The following is a 25,128-nucleotide window of genomic DNA, read 5'->3' as shown; positions in this document are numbered from 1 at the left end:
TCATCTCGATCTGCCGCGAAACGCGATCTTCAGGAGCTATACGAAACGAACGGATCCTCTCGCTCGATCTTCTCGCACGCGAGAGACCTGCCAGCCACTTCCGTGCTAATTAGTCGGCTAGTTATGTGCCGCGGAACCGAGAGCGAGACTATTTTTCGCGTGAGATAAGATCGCCATGTATATATATATATATATATATATATATATATATATATATATACACATATTTATTATATACTATATATATTATATATAATTGAAAAAAATAAAAAATCTTATATATATATATATATATATACATATATATATAATATAAAGGATCCGTGCGACTTCGTTCTCGCGCACGTAATTTCTCCGCGCGTGTCCCTTATCTCCGTTCCGGTGTTTGCTGAAACGAGACCGAGTCAGGTAATACGCTCTCCCGATTAGCATCCGTGACCAGCTGCGGTCAAACGAACGGAAAGCATTGTTCTTTTCCGAGTCCGCATCGCTGTCGTTGTTTTTTTCTTCTCTTTTCTTGTAACATCGTCGTCTTATTTTTGCCGTTAATTGTGATCAGAAACGAGCGCGTTTTACATAATGGATCATTACGAAACTTATTTATTTTTAAATGAAAAATCGCTTCATCGGCAAGACTCGGGGAAATCCTCAATCCTTATCGTCCGTTCTTTCATTATATCGCGAATCTTTACGGGGAAAAATATTAAAGATTGAGTTTTCCTTCGCTTCTTGTAATCACGCAAATTTATGTGGAACATGGTGTGTTATCTATTACCACACGGTCGTCGACATTTCATACTTCCCACATTGAAAACGTTTATGCTAATCTGAGGCTCCGGCAAAAAATCTCCAACGCGCGCACGCCTCTCGTAAACATATCGCAAGAGATTGTTCCCGAACGTTTTGTGAAAGTTTATAAATCATCATGTATAATTCGACAATGATATATCCCTTAGGTTGTCTCGGGTCTATCCTACGGTGTACAGGAGAGTTTACAATGTATCATGTTATTATTTCAAGAGATGTCTTGCCAGTATTACAAATCAACTATAGAAAGTTTGATTAACTTTCTCTTGATAAAAAGTTGAGAAATTAAAATAATCTTTCAAAATTTTCATTCTGGAACACTTACTGTGCTTTCGAGAATCATTACACATAGATTAGTTCATCGCTCCATTTTTAAAGAGATATTTTTAAAATATTTATGCACAATTAATTTTTGTTACATCAAGATTGCGAAATACGAAGAATGACGACAGTTTCAAACTGTTTCGAATTTTTTTCTCACCCCCCGTTAGTGTGTTCCAGTATTAAAAATACCTTAAAAAATATTTGATTTTTAAACTTTTATCGATATATATCATTTTATCGAAAATTGTGATATCATCAAATTAATGCCTCGTTCGTAATATTTCAATTAAATCAACGATGATAAATATGTGTCATTCATCTTTCGACGAGATTAATTTCGAAAAGACACCACGATGAAATTCTCGGCTGGATTAAATGATACGTAAAATATCGGAGAGATGACTTACCGGCCACGTGAACTCGAACGGGAACCTGATGGGGTTGGTGAAGCTCGGCAGGGCGGCGTTCGTACTGAGGTTAACCACGTTCTCGCCGAGAACGGGCGTCACGACGTCGCCGTACGTGCACGGTGACGTCGTGTCGATCTTCACCTGGTACTGCTTCAGGCAGACCCGGAACCTCGTCTTGCATACACCCGAGCATTCGCCCGTCCTGGACGTGCTGCCGGAACAGCACTTGCCCAGGCTGTCCTTGCCGTACTCGTTCACAAAGGACTTTAGCCTCAGCTCGAACATCCCCGAGGCGCTCACCTGTGAAACACATACGCATTTTAATTCGAGCGAGCTCACGCATCGTTTTCCGAGAATTGGCACGAATTAAAAAATATTAAGAGATATTAATATTAAAATGCGAAAAATTAAAAACTCAAGGCACTTGAAACTAAAAGAAATCATCAAATTTCGAGCAACGTGCCAATTCATCCGCTTAATAAAAACTGTAATAATTGTGCATTATTAAAACAATAGAAATTTTCTCTCTCTCGTCCTTGGAAAAAAAAAAAAAAAAAAAAACATTAGATATAAAAATGTTAAAAATCGTGCATTACATAGTTTTCATTAGAAACTTGATTAATTTTTAATCATGAACATTGAAAATTGTAAAAAGTCCTTTTCGAGGGGCGTCAAATATTGCAGGGCATCGCGAGAGTATCTTTAATAGCTTCGCGTGGGATCGTAATGCGATCTTAATAATGTCGGTCTGGTCGACAGTTGGCGGCGAATCATCATGAGACACATGAACAAGACTCGCTATCAAACGCCTCTCTCTCTCTTTTTTCTTCGTTCGTGAGACAGGGGGGTCATCGTCGTCTCGTGCCCCACGACGTGAAACGCCGCAGGAGCACGTGTGCGCGCGCGTTTTTGCGGACATGTCACGCACGTCTCCCAGGAGGAGAGAAGCGAGTCGATCCGACAAAAAGCTCACGCGCGTCCCTTCTCTCTTTACGCAAGAACATACAGCATCCCGAGACGTTACCGCTCGCGCTTCGCCATTATAATCGAATTACGAAAATACGTCACGATTTACCGCAGATTCGACGATTTAGCTTTTTGTCCGCGTCGATTGATGTTACGCTCAGTTTAGTTGACCATTTCTCTATCTGTTTAAAAGCGGAAATGGTGGTCAGCGGCTTAGCAAACGTTCAAAATAACAAATTGCAGAATAATTTTTCTTTAATGCCTTTATACAATATATTTAAATATAAAGGAAATTATGTTATAGATTATAGAGTGAATAAACACTGATAGTAAGAAATGTCTCCCAGAAATGGGACTTTTAAATATTTTAAAAGCTTTATGTGTTAATTCAAATAATATCCCTTATATATCTCGGTAAGGGAAGAAACGCGTATTGATACTTTTTTCTTCTAACCACATTTGATCAACTGCCAAAATGCTATTATTAAAAACGACAGGGATATTCCTTTTCGAAATCCATGTAGATGTAAAACGCCTGCAAAAAGAGACCGACCAAGCTCGTAAATGCATCAACGGTCTAGTTGGTTCGCGAAAGCGCTTAACGAAATTACCGAGTAAAGAACCAGCTGGTAAAATGCAAAGTGAAAAAGGGTGTATCAATCGACACATTTTTCGATGGTATAAAGTCGTGGTCGGCAATTAACCAGCGCAATTATCGTGACTTTCTATCGAAAGCTGACTAACAAAATATACTACTCTCCGTTTTTACAACGTCGATATTATTCGATTAAACATATAAGCTTGCTAAACAAAATATAAAATAAAGAGGCGATTTTCTTATCTGGCAAAAGAAGGGGAAAAAGCACACGAGTTAGTCGAGGTTCAACGATTTCTTCGAGCTGTCGATACATTTGCCCCCAGACATCATTTTTATATTGTGTAAACACATAATGCCGACATCCAATGTGTCTCTCCCATTTTCTGTCATCGTCGTCGTCGTCGCGACGCCGAGAGTGCTCGATCACCATGAACATGATCATCCCTATGTGTACGTCAAGGGGACAAGCGCACGAATACGTTTCTAAAACGGAGCTTCCCACGAGATATTGTATAGCCGAGAGCGAACGCGCGAGGTTCTTTAAGCGATATTCCAACGACGAGCTCGGCATTGGTTTTCCTCTTATCGAACTTCTCGTCTCGCGATCATGTATCTCGCGCATCAATTGCCATTGATAAATTCGCATCTGCTATCCAGAATATTTTCGTGTATATGTGGAGCCACATATTTGAATCAGCTGACATTATTATATAGACAGTGCACAAACTTTTTGTGTTATCAAAAGTTTAAAAAAAAAAAAAAAAAAATTCCTTTACGTCGAATTTTATATATACTTGATCGTAGTCATAAAAAATGTGCCGAGTTTTCATGTCGAGAACACGTTGTAAATTTGAAAAATAAAATACTCTACGCGACCTTGCCCGATATAAATACCAACGTTCGTTTACGAATAAAACCTGCATCGCGGAACAATTCGATTCGACTCGCGGCAATCGGCTATTTTTAAAACAAAAGACTGAATAATAATGGGTCATTTATTCTATTTTCATCGAGTAATCGCGCATATTATTTTTCGTTATATTTACGATATATTATATATTTCTATTTAACTCTAATGCAGTTGTCTGGCTTTTATTTATTTAAACGACACGAATATCTGTCGCGATTAAAAAAAAAAAAAAAAAAAAAAAAAAAAAAAAAAAAAAAAAAAACCGGGTCTCTCAATCACTATGTCTAGCGTTACATTGCGGGATTTACAGTCGATGCAGTTGGTATCGCGACGAATTCCCCGTCCCGTTAGTCCGCATCTCGCGAAAGTAAACGATTAAACGAGCGCACGACGGAGAGTTGTTGCGTACGACACACACGCACCGACGCACGCACCTCGTCCGCTGCTGCTCTCTCACGATGAGGAGTCTCATTTTTGGCGCGCTGGAAGGTTATTCTGGGAACCGAGAATGGCCGCCACGCATATTTATGGATACAACACACACCACGCGGCGGCAACACCGAGACGGAACGGTGCGTTTCGTCACACACAAAACGCACTTTCGCCGCCCGGCTCACCCTTCAGACGCCTTTGAAAAAGGCGTCTCGCCTCCGATTTTGACTACAACCGACCTATTGGTACACCTATCGGCGTCACAAAGGATGTTGCCGACTGTTAACCGAGATGCTGCTAAATCCTGCGACGAAGAATCGAGAATAATATCGAGAATAATCGCCAAAGATGGAGAGCCTAATGCGGTTTGAAACCATCGCTATAGAAGCACCATCGGGGGAGAGAGAAAAGACAGAGAGAGAGAGAGAGAGAGAGAGAGAGAGAGAGAGAGAAGAGATAGAAAAGCGGGGTTAGACACTTCTAAAAGAGTGCATCTCCAGATTTAGAGTTGCGTGCGCCACCGAATCTGTCGTTAGGGACGGTCTTACTGCTCTGGACGGATAAGAGAGGAGAGAATTTTATGTGCCTTCGGAGAGGAACACGGATCTTCCGAAGAGACAATAATATCTTGACAGAAAACAACATGAAAGACTAAATAAAATTAATTAAACCGTATGAAAAATGCGGAATAAAATATAATTAAGAAATAATAAATTGTGCCGATATCGTTGATATATTAAAAGGCGTACATATTATTTTAATATTAATTAAATTCGTTAAATTAAATTTAGGGAAAATTCTAGAAACAAAGTGACTTTTACGTGACTTTTGGCGAATAGCGATCTCAGCATCGCTGAGAGATAAGGCAGAATCGTGCACGACGAACACGAGAAGGATCAGCAGACAGAGAGAAAGAGGAGGAACGTGCGAGGGGAGGAGCAAGAGAGGATCCGAGGAGACATCTCTCCCAGGAAGAATTCGGAATCCGTGCGGAGAGGAAACCGAGAGAGAAGAAACGGGCCGTATAATACGCGAAAAATGCACCACCTCCTCTCGTCGCATTCGGTAGCTTTTATAAGAAACGTGGTTTCGAGAAACTTAAATTGCGAGAGAGAGAGAGAGAGGAAAAAAAAAACACACACACAAACTCGATATCAGGACTGTCGGACGCGGATCAAAATTCGAAACGATTTCATTTTTACGAAAATAACAGCCACCAGAGGATGAAAAATAATTCTCGAGATTCTTGAATGACTGATTCATCTGTCGTCGGATTAGTGTTTAGAATCTAGCAGAATACATTCTTCGCATCGCCGTGTAATAACCAGGATAAGCTGTCATTCACCGTTAACAAACGTCATTATCGAAGAAACCGATGGAATAATATATATATATATATCCGCGTCGAAATTTTTCTCCCACACTTTCCATCTGAATTTTCACCATTTCACAACTATTATCATCTTTCACACCTTAAGCGATCAGATCATATTTCTTTGAAATATACTTAATCAATATAGTTTTGTGGAAAAACTCTTCTTTCAAGTTTCTAACATTAATGGAAAATTGTTCGTTTATTGCTGTCTATTTAAGAAAAATTCCTCTCAATTCCTAAATTCCTATCGAAATAATTTATATACGAGAAAATTAAAGTTGAAAATAAAAACAAAATTTCGACTTATACGTACAAGATTAAATATCGAAGAATGAGAAGATTGATCGCAGGATGCGAGAATACTAGTTGTGAGGGCGGTTACTTTATTAATCGCATACTGGCAAACGTAAAACGCGCTTGGCTGCTTTAACGAGAATAGACCCGAGTTTCTCGAATATATTATGGATAATACAGTCATAAAATAGCGAGTCGATTACGTCGATGCTATTCTAATCTTTCGCATCTGCGGCGCCTTCCTTGTCTTTTCTCACGTACAACAATGGTGATCTATATATAAGAGTTAAATACGGCCGATACATATCATAGATATGGACGTTTATTCCGAGTATCCAACATTATCGAGCCAGATTCATTCATCGAATCGCGATGCCCAAGGTCGCGAGCGCCGGCACAAGTTGACAAACCTCTCGCGCTAATAATTACGATGACAACACGCGGCGAGTACTACGCACGATTTACAAGATGTGCTCTTCATTCGTATGTACAATACTATTGTATAATATTTCGACAACACGCGTGTGCTCGTGTCATTTTCGTGAATCAGAAATCATACGGTCGTCTCGTCTTTTTATACTCTCAGCATCTGATCGATATTAAAACTTTCGAGCGTAATCTCCGAGAAAAAATCGGGAAAATATCGCAGCTTCCGGGCTACGATATCGGTTAATGTTTACGGATCAAATTCCTCGTTTCTATTAGAGTTAGAGAGAGAGAGAGAGAGAGAGAGAGAGAGAGAGAGAGAGAGAGAGAGAGACGACGATAAGTATCAGAAAGAAAAGAAAGAGATATACATATACTTTGAGGAGAGCCGTGACTTACCGCTCGGGGCGTCGGCAAGAGAACGACAGCGGCCGTCCACACGAGCATCGTGGTCCACATGTTGACGCGTCGCTTATCCCACGGTGTTTTACGCGGTTCTGAGCGACAGCAGTCGCTCGTCGTCGTCGTCGTCGTCGTCGTCGGCGTTACCTGCTCGCCGCGGCGTCGACGAACCGCTGCTGCATAGCCGGTATCGCGCCCGGTACTCTCGACGATCGCCGCTTCCCTGTACGCGGGAAGCCGTCGTCGCGAACCAAGTTGTGTATATATCTCGCGGCGGAAGCAAACCTCGGTCTCACCACTTTGCACTCGCGCGCGCGTCGCTATTATTTTATTACTATACGCGATATCTCACTTTTTTCTTCTTCTTCTTTTTTTTTTTTTACACACTTTGCCGTTGACACACTTTATTCCAGTATATCCGTGGGACGACGACAGACTCCGCCGTACATAGATGGTATAAAGTATTCGCGAAGGATTTTTTCTTTCTCTCTCCGACTATCTCTCTTTCTTTCTTTCTCTCTCTCTCTCTCTTTTGTTCCACCGATGTGAACGTCGTGAGATTCCTCTTCTCCCTTTTTTTTCCTTACGAGTCACGAACGCGACGAGTACCCGTCACGGTCATACTTCTCAAAATTAAAAAAAAAAAAAAAACAAAAAAAGAGGGTGAAGATGCCAAGCGAACAAAACGGACGCCGGAAACTACGCTACGCTCTCGTCCTTGTCAATCGGCGCAACAACGACGAGTCACACACTGAATCGGCCGTGGTCGCGCCGCGAGGAATACTCCCTCGGCGATCGGAGCGCCGTGTTCGGAGAAGGGCAACGTCGTGGTGGAAGGGAACCGATGGTGAGAAGGAGGGGGGGAGGATGTAGCGGTGGAGGTGGAGCCAAGGATGTCCGCACACGGATCGCGTGACGAAGTCTCGAGGATGAACGAGAGTCAATGCGCCCGTCTCGCGCGATCCCCTCTCCGCCGAGGAAGGGGATGAACGGGCTCGACAGGGGTGGATTGGGACGCGAGGGGAGCGTCCGCGCGGAGGTTACCGCGACCAAAGTCACCGGCTTCGCGACCGAACTAGTACTGATCGTCGCGTCGACGAGGCGCGTCTGTGCTCTTCGATGAATCGGCGACGTAGCGCGAAACTTTAAAAGAGAGCGCGTTACTTGGCCGCAGGAAGCGCAGTGGTATCGTCCTCTCGTTCTCCTATCCTTCGCGCCTCTTTTCACAATTGTTTCTATCTTCTCCGCGTTGACGGGAAATATCGCACGTATCCCTCCTCTTGATTATTATTCTCCTCTCAGGATCACCGGTCTATCCACACGCCACTAAATCGGTCGCACTAGCGCCATACCGCGGCACCCGCCTCAACTACCGATTATCGCCGAGACACTCTCTATCGGCGCGGATACCAACGACAGATGGCGAACCCCGGTCCCCTTCGCTCTCTTGCGGAAATCAACTGTCTATATATATATATATATATGTATATATATATATATGCGAGAGAGAGCTCCGTTCTTCTCTCACATTCGCAAAATTATCTCTCTCGCTGTCAGCGGCGGATACTGCTACTATTCCCTACTCCGCGTCTCTTGTGCGTGTATGCGTGCGGGGTTGAGCGACGAGTGTTCGCGCGCGCGCGTACCCGTCACAAAGTGCAACCCTCGACTGGAGGTAGCGAGGCCGGGAGCACCCCTACTTATAATTGTGGTCCCGCCGGCTCCCCCGTCGCCGGCCCGGAGCTGACGGAAGAGGGGTTGCGCCCGACCGAATCAGAGGGGTGGTGGTGGATGGCGGCTGCGCCGGTTGCGCGACGCGTGGGCCTGAGGGACGCGCGGGGATCGTACGTACTGGCGGGAGGGAGCGCGCGGCAGGAGAGAGGGACGGGGAAGGAAAGGGGGGGGGTTGCCGCCAAGAGGCAGCTGCAGGCCGGCTGCACGCGCCCACCTCCACCACCGCGTGCGTAGTCCCTGCGTACGACACCCTAGCCACTCGTGCGGACTTCTTGCCTGCCTGCTCGCACGCTCGCGGACGACGCGGACACCTCGGGGCGCCTGCCCCCTGCCTGCACCTCCCTTCCCGCGCGAGAGCGTTGTCCACTGTGGCGCACAGCTCGCATGATTCTTCTCCCCCTTTCAACCCCCCTCCCTTCCTTCCTTCTCGGCCCCCCTTCGCCGGGAGCGTCACGATAATTCGTACCCCATCTACGGATCCGACGGCACGCGCCGTGTGCCACCACCTCGCGTGGCGTGTGACGTCATGCCCTTCTTTTTAAGCGTATTACGTTTCTTACGCTCGCGACGAGAGACGTACGTGCGTATTGCGTAGCGGCGTAGCGCATGGCTAACGTACCGATCTGCGGCGGATCGTTTGTTCGCGATACCGAGGGGGCGATCGCGCAAAATTGTTTTGGATATCAAAATAATTCGTTTTGACAGATGAATGGATGTATGAGGAAAAAAAAAAAAAAAAAAAATAGCGGAAAAGGATCTCGCGATTGTCAATCGTAACATTTTTTCGATAGTATTTTAAATAGCTTATGTATACCAAATTATTTAGACATATAAAACGGAAATGATGAATAAAAAATAATCGAATGAATAAGGTATAAGCGATTATTGAGAAATTTCAACGAGATGAGAATAATTTGAGAGAACCGAGAAATCGAGTTACCGATGTAACTAAGCTGCTACTCCGATGCACCTGCAACCAGCCGTAATATGTGTTTCACAGAAATATTTAAACTTAATTTGTCAGCCTGAAATTCCGCGCACATGTAAAGGCATTTTGCCAGCCGCTAGTGGCCGTACGATCGTCGTATTCGATAAATCAGTTAATGAAACGCCGTTCGTGGAGAAGTCACGCGAGGGACTTTCTGTTCGGAGCTAATTAATCTCGTGAGATTGCGATTATTGATCGATATTTACATTCGACGCGAATTTATCGATGACATCTGTCAATAGTACACGAGTATTTGAAAATTCGACACGATATATTGATATTAAATTTCGCTCGAGTTGAAACGATTGTAAAATCGATGCCATCTCGCGATTGGAAATCGGGTACACGCTATATATCTTTTTTTTTTACGGGCAAGTTTTGATAACTCTGTGGTACGTGCCGCACGAAATAACCGAGCTGCGACGGAGATTCGCGTGGAAGCCCCCTAATCTGGATATTTGCCAACTGCCCTAATTCAGGGGTTCACCTTCCTAATACCGTATAATACCGTTCGAGCACACGCCGAGGCAGCGATTGCGCGTCATCTGCGCTTCCCTCCTTTTCATTCTTCGATTCCTTCGTATCCCGACTCGTCAAAGTTCGTCTTAAAAAAAAAAAAAAGAAGATTAAAGCTAGCTTTCCTGTCTAAAGAATCTGACCCGAATTTTTATCAACATTTTTCATCTCGTCAGCTAAGTCTCAACAATTAAAATTTGATAACAGACTCTATTCTGACACAAGATTAAATAAAAAAATGCATTCTCGTTATCGAATTGTATCTTTAAAAATTAATCGATTCGCACGAAAAGTCTATCATTTTAAATAAATATATTTTTAGTCTCTCCTTAAAAATCTGTTCCAAACTCGATTGCATAAAATGCACTCTTACATCAGCAGATCTATTTAAAAGAATATAATTGTAATCCATTACGCCCTTATAATCTTTACGATATTTATCACGTAAGTATATAAATCCGTGTTACATATGACGAGCACCTATAGGCACGTACACACGTACACTTGCCCTGCAATTTTTCTGACACCTTTTGTCAGAGAGCTCGTGCTACGCAAAAGTCTAACGAATAGGGTACGGCCGAACCCCTCATCTCCCCTTTCTCAATCTCTCTTTCTCTCACTCTTTTTGCCTGTCTCTCTCTCTCTCTCTCGGCGCGTATTATGCGGGGCATACACATCGGAGTACTATACGGGGTGACAGATTATTATGGCGCGCATACTGCTCTCCGGTCCAGGGTATTGTGCCGGGGTACACAATGGTCCCCGGACCTGTCTCGGCCACGCATCCATGTCCCTCATTGTTAGTTGGAGCGCGCGGAATCGTCTCTCTTTCTCCGGCTCACCCCTATCTCACCTTCATTCTGGATTTTGCAGGGCTGCCTCGCCAAGTGCCGCAATAAATCTGCTCCGCCATTAAAGCAGACTCATTTCGATTTATTTGCAGCTCCTCCTTAACAGGCGGGCCACATTCTTATTAAAAGATTGATCATTATCTGTTATTAGACCTTCCGATTTTTTATCGAGGGGATAAATTTCATTCCTGAATGTAATAAAACATAACACATATTTATATCTCTTTCTTTTCTTTACATTAAAAATCTACTATTATATGTCTGAAGATAAAAGAAGGGGAACACAGGAAAATGAAGTAGGAACAAAGCCACCGACGGCTGATATAACTGATAAAATCACGGTCGCGTAATCAGGTAAACAGCGTGGTGATAAGGTGCCGCTACGCAGAACAGGAAGCCTTTGTTGTTTTCTTCGCCGTGTCTAAGAGAAAAAACGGGGACGAGGATAAGGAAGAAGAGGGAAGGTAGAGGCATCGTCACGATGCCCGTAGCTGTACAGTGTACTTCCGGTCACGAGGTGGTTCAACAGGTCAGACCAACGGGGGAGTCAGATGAAACCACTTCCGGCCCCGTCGTCCCCTCCGTGCCCTCCGTGCCCTCCGTCTTTCCTTCCCATCTCGCTCCTCCGCGTCTCTCTCTCTCTCTGTCTCTCTCTCTTTATCGCATCCACCTTTTACTTCTCGACACCCACCAGATGCTCAAATCGAGGCTATCGATATCATTTTTCGGAGAAGAAATAAACAAAATAAACGATTTATTTATTATAGAACACAATATGTTAAATATTTTGGAAGAAAAAATTGAGAATTAATTATATAATTTACAATTGGAAGAATATAAAAAACCTTTCTCTCCCGATAATGATATTGATAAAACAGTGTAAAATAGTGTAAAATATCAGTACGAGAAGTAGCTCCCGCAAATTTTTCCAAACTCTATGAGACATTATCTGTATCAATATTTATCTTAATCCATAACGATACGAAAGGAAACGAAAAGGTAAAATAGTCGCAAATATATACAAGATCTACATATGTTACAGTACAATCGCATTCACACATTCGTGTACAGTTATGGATACGTCTTTTCGTAGTACACATAAACACACATATACACGCGACTCCCTTCTCTTCGTATTTCTTCATATCCGTCGCTCTTTCATTCATATATACGCATAAGCACGCGCGCAAAAGCTTACGTGCGACCGAGGCAGCGTTGCGGTCTCGGACAGCTACATGCGCTCGCTGTTTTTCGTTGGTATGCGTGCACTTTCTCGCGCGAGAAACGATACACACGGAAAACGCTTCAATGAATTACCGTCCGGGGGTAGCGGGTTGCATTTCCGCCGATCGTACCTCACGGGGACGAAAAATTTACAGGGATGCATACGAATGACACAGCCGTGAACTGCCATAATTTTGACATTTCGAACGATATGCATCTCGTTCTCTTATTACGGTAGAAGATAGAATACTACATATGCTAAGCCGACTTAATTGTGTATATATATTATTTTATTTCGCATAAGTATAACTCTTTAGAGATTTTTTTTCATTTTTTTTTTTTTTAAATATGTGTCCTGTTACGAAGCTTAGAATGTAAAGGATTCTATATAAATACATATGTGTATTAAAATAAAATTCTTAAAATTCTTAAATATATATATATAAACTCTTAAATAATTCTTCATATATATTATAATTGACATTTATAACTTTCATGCATTACACATCGTGCGATTCGTGTTTTACATCGTACTCTTTTTTAATCGACGAATGTTTCGCGAAATCTCGCTGCGACCGGGACGATTGAATTTTTTTCCCGCTCGGCATCCGTGTATCGCGAGTTCGACGAGGGAGCCGGCGATAATACCGCTTAATTACCGCCATTCGTTACTCAAAAGCAAAGTATGTTAATTTGAAAATATTATCGAGTTTAATCTGGGGCTTACGGCGACGGTTTGCCTCGCTCCACGAAGATATGCCGCAGCTGAGCCGCGGAGAGATCAGGCCGCTTGATCTTAATCGGTATACGAGCTTCGTGAATTTTATGCGACGATTATGCTAATCGGGGATTCGCCATTCTCGAAAGACAGAGAAAGACATAGCCTTTTTTCTTTAATATTGTAATAATATTATTCAGAAAGAGAGATTTTGTGAAAGGACTTCAATCATTGTGCCCCTCTCCCTTTCCCTGCAAGTTTTTCCTTTATCGCGAAAATACTCGCGATTATATTTATTATATCTAAGAATTAATAATTAAAATATTATTTTCAAGTTTATTTCCGTTAATTAATACGCTGCACTTGTTGTAACAATATTTTTGCAATATCATTTCCGTATTTATCGATACGTATTAATAAAGTGAGAAAATACGATTATCCTTTTATTTGATATCCGGATTTATAATTGACAATCCCTTGCGCGCTGTAATTCGCGTTCTGGCGGAGTGCCGAATAATACCCGCGATAAAACACGTTGGGTAAGCGAGGGAAAGCCGAGAGCTGGGAAAGTAAACACGGAAAAGGATTAAGTCGAGTGCTTGCGAATCAAACAAACGGCGCGCCGCGACTGCTTTTTCGGCTGTGAGAATTCTGCCGCTCGTGCAAACGAAACATATATATCCGTCCGACTGAAAACCTTAGAGAGAGATAAAGGGAGGACTCGCGCGTTTCCACTCTCGTTTCTTCCTTCCGGTTTCTATCTGAGCGTCGTGTAAAACAGCCCCGCACCCGCCGCCGCTACACCGTCATGAAATCGCGCGGATCCACCTGTCGTCGTGTAAAGTTTTCTCGGAAGACCGCTTCGAAACGACGAATATTAAGTCTGGTAGTTAGAATATAAAGCTCAAGAACACACATAATTTTCTTAATACCGATCCAACTCTTTCCATTAAAAAAAAAAAAAAAAGTGAAATTGCAATTATAAATTGAGAGAAGAATAAAATTATATTTTTTTGCTTGACTATGTATTTTCATACATGAATGTGGAAAGAATCATGTTTCATTAAATGAGCAAGATTATATATTGGCGAAAAGGCGCGAGCGCGGGCAAGATTATGTTTTATTGAGCCATTTGCTGAATCAGCGAAATAAAATCTCTCTCCGCCCCCTCCGCTTCTCGAATTATCGCCGCGAGGAGATAAGTTCGTGACGAAAAATGCGTCGATGTATTTATAGCGATTTAATGTGGGCGCGTCGGGTCAGCGTGATTCACGTAATGACTCGTAATCCTCTGTCGAATCCACTTAATACTATTGTGCAGTTTCCGAGCGATTGGTAAAGATTGAACGAGGGTGACGGATTGGGGAGAGAAGGCGGTCGAATAAGTCCCTCGGGGCATAAGTGGACGCACATATCCCGGACTCCACCTGGAGAGACCCAAAGACGCCCGGTTGCTCAATCGCGATTTCGGCGCAGCTGTCAATACAGCGTGTTCCAGATTGCCTCGCGACCGAGTATCGCCTCTACTCTCAATCTCGACGAGTCGACTCAGGAACGCAGTTCGCACGAAGGTCATCCCGGGAAACGTTTATAAATCATCCTGTTCCAATCTTGATATATTTTTGATTCGATAAGATAGAAACAAAATTTCCGGATATCTAAGCTTTAAGGGTTGAAATCACACGATCGTAGATAAAAGGAAGTTTTTGTCCCATCAAAGTGGGATTTCCTTGACGCAAGGAAAAAGAAATTTATTTCGAATTAGTTTTTCGAATTCCTGGTCTTCTCGATCAGCCGGCGGCGGAAATTCTCTCGCCGAGAGGATACAAACACGGGGCCTCTTCGTCTGGATACGAAGCATGTGATGGAGGGAGAGACGGCACGCGTGCCACGCGCCCGAACTCATCCGAAGGGCGGCGAATGAGCACGAGGTGCCCGATACGAACGATAATAATCTCTCCCGGAGTGACTCTACCGGACGGCCCCACCACTGGGCCCGACGCGATACGTGATCGGCTGTTGCAGCTGCTGTTTCTCCCGTCGGGCCGGGACGCCCCGGACCCTCTTTCTTTCCCTTTTCCTTCCGTTCTCTCGGTTTTCTTTCTTTCTTCATTTGCGTTCGCTGTCCCTTCCCTGCTCGTGATAAAACTCGATTTCTTTCCTTCTATCCTAGGGCCCGTCCGAGATAGCTTCCCAAACATATAAATCGCGGGCTCTCGACGGAAGTTATCGACTGCTTCCGCGAGCGATAATCCGAGATGCGATAAAATCGCGATAATTATCATAATTATGATATCGGGAAGATACGAGAGAAATATTTTCCAAGAATATCCAGATTATACTACTCGTTGAAAAATAAACGTTTGTCTTCGAGAGAAATAAATAAATAATATTGGATATTATAAAATAATTGGGGGAACTTGCTGGCTCCGAATAATCGATGAAATCGGACCATAAGCGATAAAAGATCGAGCGGCCGTGCTCTCGATTCAACAAAGACCAGGACACCATCATTGTCTATATTGATGCGAGTTCCCTCCGTGATTGTCGCAGGCGAATCCCGCTGAGAGAAGGGATGAGAATGCCCTCGATAGGTACTCGAGCAGAGCGAACCGGGACGGAAAAGCTTGCGATTTGCATCTGACTGCGACCTTCGCGTTTACCTGCCTGCTGTTGCTGCGATTGGAAAAGAAGAGAGAAACGAGAGAAACAAGGACCGCGTTTCGGCGAGAAAGAAGCATCTGTTCTTTGGGTTTTCTTTGACTAAAAGGCTCCGTGGTACAAACGGGAAAAGAAGACAAGGAGGAGCTCCTGCGTTGCAGGAAGCAGGACGATCGAGAAGCCTGCTGCTTCTTCTTAAAACGAGACGGGTCCTCGGGCGAAGAAAAAGAGGGAAATAGCGGGCGGGGGGGAGGAAGATGAAGCATCAATATGAAAAGCTTTTCCTCATACGCAGCTGCCGTTCTCAAAGTTCATTGAAAATTAATTGGTCCCTCGAATAGGAATTATCGAGAGCGAGGTTCCTTTTTCGAGGAGTGAAGAGAAATAAAAAGTCGCACCTTTCGTACTTTTGTTCTCGGCTCGATCGATACGACGACGTGTTCTGTAATTGGCAGAGTACTCGGACAATAGGTGATTTCTCGGCATAAAGTAAATGCTAATGAACGATCTTTTCAGCGATGAGTCACGGCTTGCATTCGAAAAACCAGCAGCATGCGAACACCGACACGGACTGCAGTTACTTTTTTTTTTTTTTAATATCCTTTCGGTCGATTTGGTCGCACGATTTCCATTTATCTGTATATGTGCATTCGCGGGAAAGTACGATGGATGCATACTAAACGAGAAATGAAAATAGAAAAGTAAAGAGATAGATACGTCCTTTCTTAAATTTTGTTCACATCAAACTTTGACGAATGATGACCGAAACTAATATATTATTTTCATATTCTAGCAAAATTTAATTAAATGCCATTCATTACTTTATAATTTTATTTTAAATCCACATTAAACATTTTGCTAAACAAACTTGAAATTAAGATTTATTTAAAATAACACAGCAACTCGACATTATTTTAGAGAAAGATTATCATCTATTTTCGCGTGCCTCACATTTAATCACTAATGGACACGTTTCAAATGCAGGCTATTAAAAAAAAAAAAAAAAAGTAGACAATTAAATATAATTCCATTTAGATAAAATATTATTTAAAATATCTTCATTCATTTAAATAACTTCATCCAAATGAAATATTTTCCATTTCCAATATTATTTTGCCCATCTCGGTATTTGATCCGTCAACGTTCGTTCTTGTTAACAATTCAAAAATTAATAATATCTTTGTTCTCTTATCGAGAAAAAAGATCATTTCTTCTTTTTCTTGTTTATCAGGAAATATCGATGCATTTATTAGAAAACGCTTCGTATAAAAATATGTTCGATCATCATCGTATCGCCGATCTATGAATCGAGATCTCGCCCGATGCCAAAGGTGCCTCTCTTCTATAATATACGTTAAAAATGCGCGCGTCCTATACACGCCCATTAGCGCGATGAAAAATCCGCGTCACGTACGCGCCGCGTGTGGGAACCGTAAGGTACAATGCGTTCGTACGCGCGCTTCATCTACGTTTGTGACGAATCGTCTATTGTTATGGTAAAAACAGCCGATACGTACGCTTTGTCGCCTTAATCACCGCCTTAAACACTCACGCATACGGGGTGTCCGTGTCCGAAAGAGAAAAACCACCGTACCGTCGATATTATTATCGCACTGACCGATGCGAGCAGAATTCAAAAGAGATTTCCCTCTCTTTTAAACTGAATCAATGAAAATCTCAATTAAAGCAATGATTTTAACAAGATTTCACACTAATTCCATTCCTTGTTCAACTAATATTTTATAAAAAAATCATCACACGTCATCTCGCTGTTATATCAAGCAATTATTTGCATAATTAAATTAGCAAATTTTATATACATATAATCTCTCTCAATTTTCAAGAATTAACGTCTCTCCTTCAACGGCATAAAATTCGTGGATCGATATGGGACACGGCGTATGTGGAACGTTTGTGCGAGTAAAAGTACGAGTATAAACTTGGCATTGCGTACAGGCGCCACCGAAGACGCGCGTCGTCGACTTTCCCAAAGTACGGATCTTTCGAGGTAAACGGTCTGTCTTATCCCTTCCCCTCGCGTTCACTTCGGTAGCCGCGTGTATTTTATGCGTACGCCAAAGAATGTCGCGTCGTTTTGGAACAAAAAGAGTTCCTTTAAGTGCAAACGGCAAGGATTTATCCGGATTCTTGTTTTACACGTGCTGTGGATTCATTATCCTATTAACTTTAATAATTTTATCTATTTATTATATTTTTCGTATCTCTGACATCAAATTCATTAAACTCTGTATTTTTTCTCACACAACTCACGATTATTATCTCCATTTGTTTCCGAAGAAATTCTAGACATCAACAGGATGTTTCTGTTGACGCATGGCGTTTCGTTGCTTGATCGAGACAATTGAAAACATTTATATCCGGAAATTAATTATCCCAGATGGCGAAACCGGAGGAACGTCGAAGGGGAAACTGTCGGAGAGGAAACGTCGTCCATCCCCCAAATCTATTATCCCGGACTCGGAGATGCAATGTGGAAAAGAGACGAACGAGGCGTGGAAGTGACCCGGCGTGTTCTTTCATTAGCGAGCATTCGAGTCCGTTTAGTGAAACTGACCATCTGATAGAAACAGTAACGGACCGTAACCTTGTTATGCACGCGCGGGTCTTTTTCCACCCTCGTTTGTCAAGATACATTGATCCTTTAATTAACTTAACCGAATCGACGATTGGACGAACACAACGACGTTTAATTAATTGATGCGCCGTTTATCGAGTCGACGACTCGGAGGCGGGCGGCGATGAATGGACGACGCTGAAGGGACGAGAAGGAAGTAAACAAAAAGTCATCCCCCGACAATTCGCCAACAATTCACGACAAAGCACGGCTTCCGAACAACAGAAAACTTCGGTCCACTTCGGCTCCTCTCTTCGCGGCGGCTTTTTGTTTTCGCGGCGAGAAGTTCCGGTTAATACAGAAGCGCCGATCGACAAAGGGTAGACCGAGAGAATAGAAGAAAAGCGAAGTACGGAAGGAAGCGAAGTCGCCGGCCTTTATTTCGCGCACCGTCCCGACCGCGAAGTATAAACGAGGAACTTCGTCTCGCTCTCGTTGAATGAATGCGCGAAAAATTCCGGAAGTTTCCGATCGCGTCAAAGGAAACCGAGAGAAGTGATAGGAAGTCGAGGGAGTCCGAAATGAAGAGAACGAGGGAAGAAGAGAGGAAGCGAAGACGTCGAGAGGCTCTTTTTCTGAGTCCTCTTCACCTCTCTTTCTCTCCCCTTAGATACGGAGGAAGCGATGAGCCTCTCTTCGTAAAGTGACGGTCGAGAAGGGGACGATGAACAACAACAGCACGTGTGTCACGTGAGAGTGCGAGTGGGACAAGGTGGTTGTGTATATCCTTAGCGCTCAATATAGCGGAAGCCAAGGTGGTTCCAGCCTCCCTGTACGGGCCACTTCCGCCCGCTACTTCTCGACGTCTCTCTCTTTCTTTTTTGCTCACCGTCCCTTCGTACGTATCTCCGTCATCGATATCTTCCCCTTTATCCTCTTATTCTTTCTCTCTCTCTCTCTCTCTCTCTCTCTCTCTCTCTCTCTCTCTCTCACTCTCTCTCTCTCTCCGCTTTTCTATACAAACGATGGCGCATTTTCGAAATTCTTTCATTCTCTCGACCAAATTTTACACGAGTTATCTCGATAAAAAAATTTTATAACACGTTTATCATTAGAATTTAAATCCACGACATCAAATTGCCAGAAATATTTAGGGAATTTTTAAAAATTCGAATGTTTTCTATTTACTTTGTACAATACCGATCGATTATCAATATTAGACTAACGGACAAAGATTTCCTTATAGACAATCGAAAAATTCAATCTAATCTAAACTCAATCAAAACCTTTATCCAAGTTTAATATCGCTCGCAACTTTCATAGATCGCGTAATCGCCATCCGATCGAGATCCATGAATCTGCGCAGGCACGGATATCTGACTAAAGACTCCTTTCCGCAGATTGTATCATAAGGATATTGCCTGACGCGAAAAGAAGTCAAGGAGAATAGCACGCAGAATAATAAAAGAGATTCTTCGACAGCCGGTAGTTATGCGCACCAGAAGGTACGGTTCTGTTTATAAGATAGAGACCGCCAGATATTTGAATTGAGTTTCGAAAAGCGAGAGGATGAGGCAACAAATACGGATTTTCAACGATACGAGACAACGCGATCGAAAATTAGACGGATCAAAGACATTTGTTTACTGTTGAAATAAAATATAATATTCTTTATAAAAATGGAATTTTTCAAAGAAAATAAAAATAAAGTATCGAGATCTTTCGTAGATTGAAACATTCCTAAATTACCTTATGTTACGAATTAATTTACGAGATATTAATTTTATTATTTAGCCGTGTATCAATCAAATATTAATTAATGAATTAAAAGGATCTGAGGATGAAGAGAAGGATTACTTACATCGAAAGCGAGAGAGAGAAAAAGATTGAGAGCAAACTCAAGGCCAGATGCGAGATGCACAGACGGAACGGAAGGAAGCACTTTTTATTATTTTTGTTGCGTCTCTTTTCGGGCCCTCGAGAGCGAGTGAGAGTACAGAAGGGTACAGGAGGAGAAGAGCGGAACGGTTCCCGGTGGATGCCTATGCCGAGGCTTAAGAACAAGGGAGGCAGAGGCTTCCTGTCCCGCATTCGAATGTAAGATCGCGTCGATGTCACGTAAGCATCCGTGTGAGCGGACACGGACACGTGCAAGGTGGAGGGACGGGGCCGCGCACAATGAGAGATTTTTACGTGCCAGATTAATTCCCCCTCCCCCTCCCCCTCCTCTCTCTCTCTCTCTCTCTCTCTCTTTCTCTGGATTTAATCTCTCTGTTTGAACAGGAACTTGAACAATTAATAATGAGACCTTCACCGAGTGCACGGTCTTTCATCCCACGGGACAGGATATCATCATGATTGTCGCCATCGCGATTCGCCGAGATGCCTCCCATCTGCGATCACCAGAAATAGCGAGATTAATCCTTTGTTTCATAACTTAGAATTGAGATTTCTATTATTTCGCTGATCGTAGATTTCCAAAAAAACTAATCCAACTTCCAGTACAATTTTATAGTTTAAAGCTTTAGACTTTTAAATAAATAATAAAAATATTTAATATTAAAATTAAGTAAATAAATGCAGTGTCGAATTAAATTTAATAACGATCCACGTGATTGACCGACCATGAAATCAAACGCCGGGAAATCGGCAAACCGAGGCGTTTGTTTTGACAATCCAGCTTTTGTCTACAATTTCTCTCGCTTCCTTCCCAATCGCCCAAACTGTGCAGAGAGTGGAAATCACCGGGTGTCTAGGGCGCCGAAGGGAATGAGCTCCCACGGATAAGGAAGGACCGACCGACCGACCGACCGACCGGCAGGCAGAAGCCAGCAGGGCAAGAAGAAGAAGAAGAAGCTGCAGCCGCTCGCTTTTTGGGGCCCCTTTAGCTCGCTCAGCTGCCGGACCTTCCCACGCTACGCGTATGCACCTACCTACCTACCTACCACCTACCTACCTACCTACCTACTACCTACCTAACTCCTTTGTGTGTTTGTGTGCGTGTGTGTGTGTGTATGTATCCTCATATTTTGGCCGTTTCTCTTGGTGCGAGTACGACGCTTACTACAAACGAATCGCGAATGAGACGCATATAGTATATATGCGTCTAAATCCGGACACGTTTTTATAATCAGGTCACCGAGCAGCCATCTCTTCCTTCCCCTTCTCCTGCATCGCGCGGGAGGAAACGTTTCTTCCTCAACGAAGAGAAGACGATTCCGAACGGAATTAGATATTTATTCCGGACGAATATCGCGGATTGCTTTACATACGTTATTTCTTCTTATCGTATTTTGCACCAAATTTTTCATTCACAAAAATAATTTAACAAATATTCGATTATAGCGTGTACGAATCGGCTATAATTTTGCGATTATTAAGTATTATCTGTTTTACAATTTTATTTAAATGAATTTATGTGTTTTATCTATCCGTATAATATCTTTCCGTATAATACGCAATGTTTTATCATTAAAGATTAATAATATCCATTTTTTTACGGTATTATCGTGGTAACAGATACAATTTCATCGTATATCTTTACGAGGTAACGAGTATCGCTGGCTCTGTTATTAAACGGTACTTTCCGAGAGTTCGCTCGCTTTATCACTTCAACATTATTACTTCCTTATTCGCGTATGCGCGTGCGATCGCAGACGGAATCGAAGTGAAAAATGTTCATAAGCGCATGTACGGGCATCGTACATGCGAATTCGCGCGCAGGATCGCCATTCGATCGCTCACCTGCTGCATACATACGAGCTACCTGCGAGCGGACCGGCTCATCTGTTCCCTCCGGAGACCGGTGGCGTTCGCGTAAGAGCACAACCTAGCATCGGATATAGATTTGGTGGAGTGTTAAAGATTTTGCTAAAGATACCTCTGATCGTTACAAAGAAAGATCAAATTGAAAAAAAAAAAAAAAAAAAAAAACCAGTTTTTTTGTAAAACATTAAAAATTTACGACAAAATTCAAGATAGAAATCTATTTATCATTTCATATGCAGCATCACTTATATGCGTATTTTATTTTAAATATTTTCTGTGTACTATGCACGATGCATAAAATTAAATTATAAATAAAATTGTATTCTGATTTTTCTCGTAAATTATAGATCATTTATCCGTATAAATTTCAAGCTTTTTAAATATTAGGTACGCTCAACTGAAACAGTTATCTTAATCCACATTTCGGTTGAACGTATATACCATATATCATTTGACATATTTCTACACTAATACACAAGAGATTCGTGATATAATAAATCGCTCACCAATGAAAAAGAGCAAATAAAGAGAGGAGTAAAAAAATTATAGATATTATTTTTAAGTACTTCACGCGGTTTTACGCGCAAATATGTATAAGAGCACGCAAGAAGGCAATCGCGAGTGCAATGGGTATCGGCGGGGGAAGGATCCTTTCGCACAAAGTTTCCTGCTCTCCCACGCCCAAAACGCTTCACGATAATGTAATTCCTTTTAACCTCGATGAACCTCGAAAACCGTGGGACGCTGCTGTTTTGCCGCGGCTGCATGGACCAGCGAGCGAGTTGCGTCTCTTTTTCTTTTGTCCCCCCGTTATCACCGCCAATTTTCTTATCATGCCCTCGAAAGCGAGTGATAAGAAAAATGCATTAACCCTGATACGCATAATCGTCCACGCATACGATATGTACTAGAAAAGAGTACTTTCCAATACCGTTCTCTTGTAAGAACAATCGATTCAGAAAGATAGAATAAGAAATCAAATATATTGTATATAGATTAGCTGCTTTTCTAAAGGATAATAAATAAATTTAATGAGGAGAGAACAAAGAGAAGGATAAAGAAATTTAATTAAGATGCAGATCAATAGCATGAAATAAACGATAGTAATGTGTTGCAAAAATTTGCAAATGTTTCGCCGAAAGTGAGATATCGTCCTGTTGCACTTTCCGATCTCTCACGATACCCGCCGAAAATAAAAATCTTCGTTGCATCCGGTATTTCCTTTCGTGCGGAACGTCGGTCGAGAGAGACGAAAAAAAGAATCGGGACAATGGTATTCTCATCAATTGCGTGTATAACGTTGGAGGCCGCTAATTACTGCCGAGAAACGAAAGTTTCGGCTCGGTCGAAGTATTGCGCGCTCGTTAAAAATCCCGGGTATAATTCCTGTTTACAGAAGAGGAATCGATTTCTCGCGATCTCCCGTTCATTGTTCGTTCATTTTTCATTATTGCAAGTTCTTTTTAATTTTATCAAATATTATTATAATGCGGATTTTGAAAAATTTATGTTATTCGCTCTTCTGTATTTATGAACTTCTTCTTCCTCCCCTTCCAACTCTATTTAAAATACCTATACAGTGGAACACAATATTAATATATATTGTCAATAAAACAGCGTCTCCCTCCTTCTCTTTTCCATCATTCATCATTCCCTCAGCTTAAGAAAATAAGGAGTTGAAAGGCAGTCAAAAAGAAAAAGATAACACTCGGGTGTTATCTTTCGGCGCTTTTTAAAATATATTCACTTTCAAGTTAGAGGATGATAAAAGTGTCACGGTGCAAGATTTTTAAAATTACATCATGTCGCATAATTTACATATTTTTCCCTCTCTCTTTCCATCCGTCTTTCTGCTTTACTCATCATCTCTGTCATATTATGTGTGCGCTACGAAAATATCTGAGAGACGTATAAGCGGTTGCATCATCCGCGCAAACTACTGTAAATACGCTACTGTTACGAAAGTTTGTCATCGAAGTTTTATTGCCGGTCCTGATGTAATATCCTTTCCCCGGGTCTTGCCGCACTTATCCATCACCAGTGATAATAAAGTTCGCGGGGAAGGGATATCTGCGCGAGCGAGAGTATAAACTTTCCAATGATACAAACGGAGCAGCTGTGAAAGTAGAAACTTGCCGGTAAACATAATAAGGGGGAGCGGCGTACACAATATTCGTTCATCATGGGGAAGGGGAGGAAGAAGAAGTTCATAAATACACAAGAGCGAATAACATAAATTTTTCAAAATCCGCGTTATAATAATATTTTTGACAAAATTAGAAAAAAAATTGCAATTATATTGCGAATAAATTTATGAATAAGTTTACATGTATACAAAGAAATACAAAAATTTTTTTAATTAATGTATTAATTAATTAATTAATTATTATATTATATTTGTATATATCATTTTTATAATATGTTTTATATTTAATTAATCGGAGAAAGAGTCCGTAGTTTTAATTTTATCAATTAAATGTTTCTTCGACAAATTAAAATTAATGTAAAAATCATTCTGCCTGATTTTTCATCCGATTTCAATGACGATTTCGCACGATTGGAAATAATTATGAAACATATCCGCTGGTATTTCGCGGGAGGGGGGGAGGGGGGGAGAGGGCATTTCTGCACATTTCATTTTATTTGACTGCAATCACAATGGATCGCATACCTGTTCCCCAGGTATCGAGAAGAATGCGAGCTAGTTTCCCCCCTTCTCTCCCTGTCACCTTTCCTTCGACCGTACAACAGTACGTTCCATTAACGCATTTTGTCCGCATGTTGCGAAAAGCTCCGTCGTTGTCCCGAATAAAAGAATCAACTGGTATATATTTTATGGGCGTTACTTTGGCACATCGAGCTGTTATATATATATATATATATATATATATATATATATATATATATATATATATATATATATCGCCAAATGCCGACATCTTTCCAATATAAACTCTCGAAAAGCATCGTCTAAACGTTTGTGATGTCGACGCCGTATGGCGGAGAAAAATATATAAAGGATGAGAAGTGTGATGATTGAGAGAAAGTAATATAGTTAAAAAAAAAAAAAATAGAATAATATTAACAATAGCCTCTCATATAAATAAGATCAAAAAAGTATAATTTTTTAATTATTTATTCTAATTATT

At 41.8% G+C, this 25,128-nt stretch overlaps 1 protein-coding gene across 1 annotated transcript; it reads right to left on the bottom strand.

Annotated features, from left to right (window-relative positions):
* Positions 1-367: 367 nt before the first annotated feature.
* Positions 368-8,381, bottom strand: Delta (neurogenic locus protein delta). Its single transcript, XM_070297972.1, has 3 exons — positions 6,942-8,381; positions 1,539-1,841; positions 368-442 (listed from the first exon to the last, which is right to left on the bottom strand). The coding sequence occupies exons 1-3, from the start codon at positions 6,999-7,001 to the stop codon at positions 368-370; spliced, it is 438 nt and encodes a 145-aa protein (XP_070154073.1). The 5' UTR covers positions 7,002-8,381.
* Between the last annotated feature and the right edge of the window lie 16,747 nt (positions 8,382-25,128).

Source organism: Polyergus mexicanus, unplaced genomic scaffold (assembly GCF_030449975.1).
Source record: "Polyergus mexicanus isolate NDT 795.1 unplaced genomic scaffold, iyPolMexi1.0 SCAF_6, whole genome shotgun sequence".
In the NCBI taxonomy this organism is placed as follows: Eukaryota; Metazoa; Arthropoda; class Insecta; order Hymenoptera; family Formicidae; genus Polyergus; species Polyergus mexicanus.
The sequence above is the reverse complement of the archived record's forward strand: the minus strand, read 5'-3'. Positions and strand labels throughout refer to the sequence as shown.

Coding starts and splice junctions, on each gene's coding strand:
- Delta (XM_070297972.1), bottom strand. CDS start 7,001: ATGTGGACCACGATGCTCGTGTGGACGGCCGCTGTCGTTCTCTTGCCG. Junction 1,842..6,941: donor TCTTGCCGACGCCCCGAGCG/GTAAGTCACGGC, acceptor TGTGTTTCACAG/GTGAGCGCCTCGGGGATGTT. Junction 443..1,538: donor CGTTCGAGTTCACGTGGCCG/GTAAGTCATCTC, acceptor GTTTGACCGCAG/CTGGTCACGGATGCTAATCG.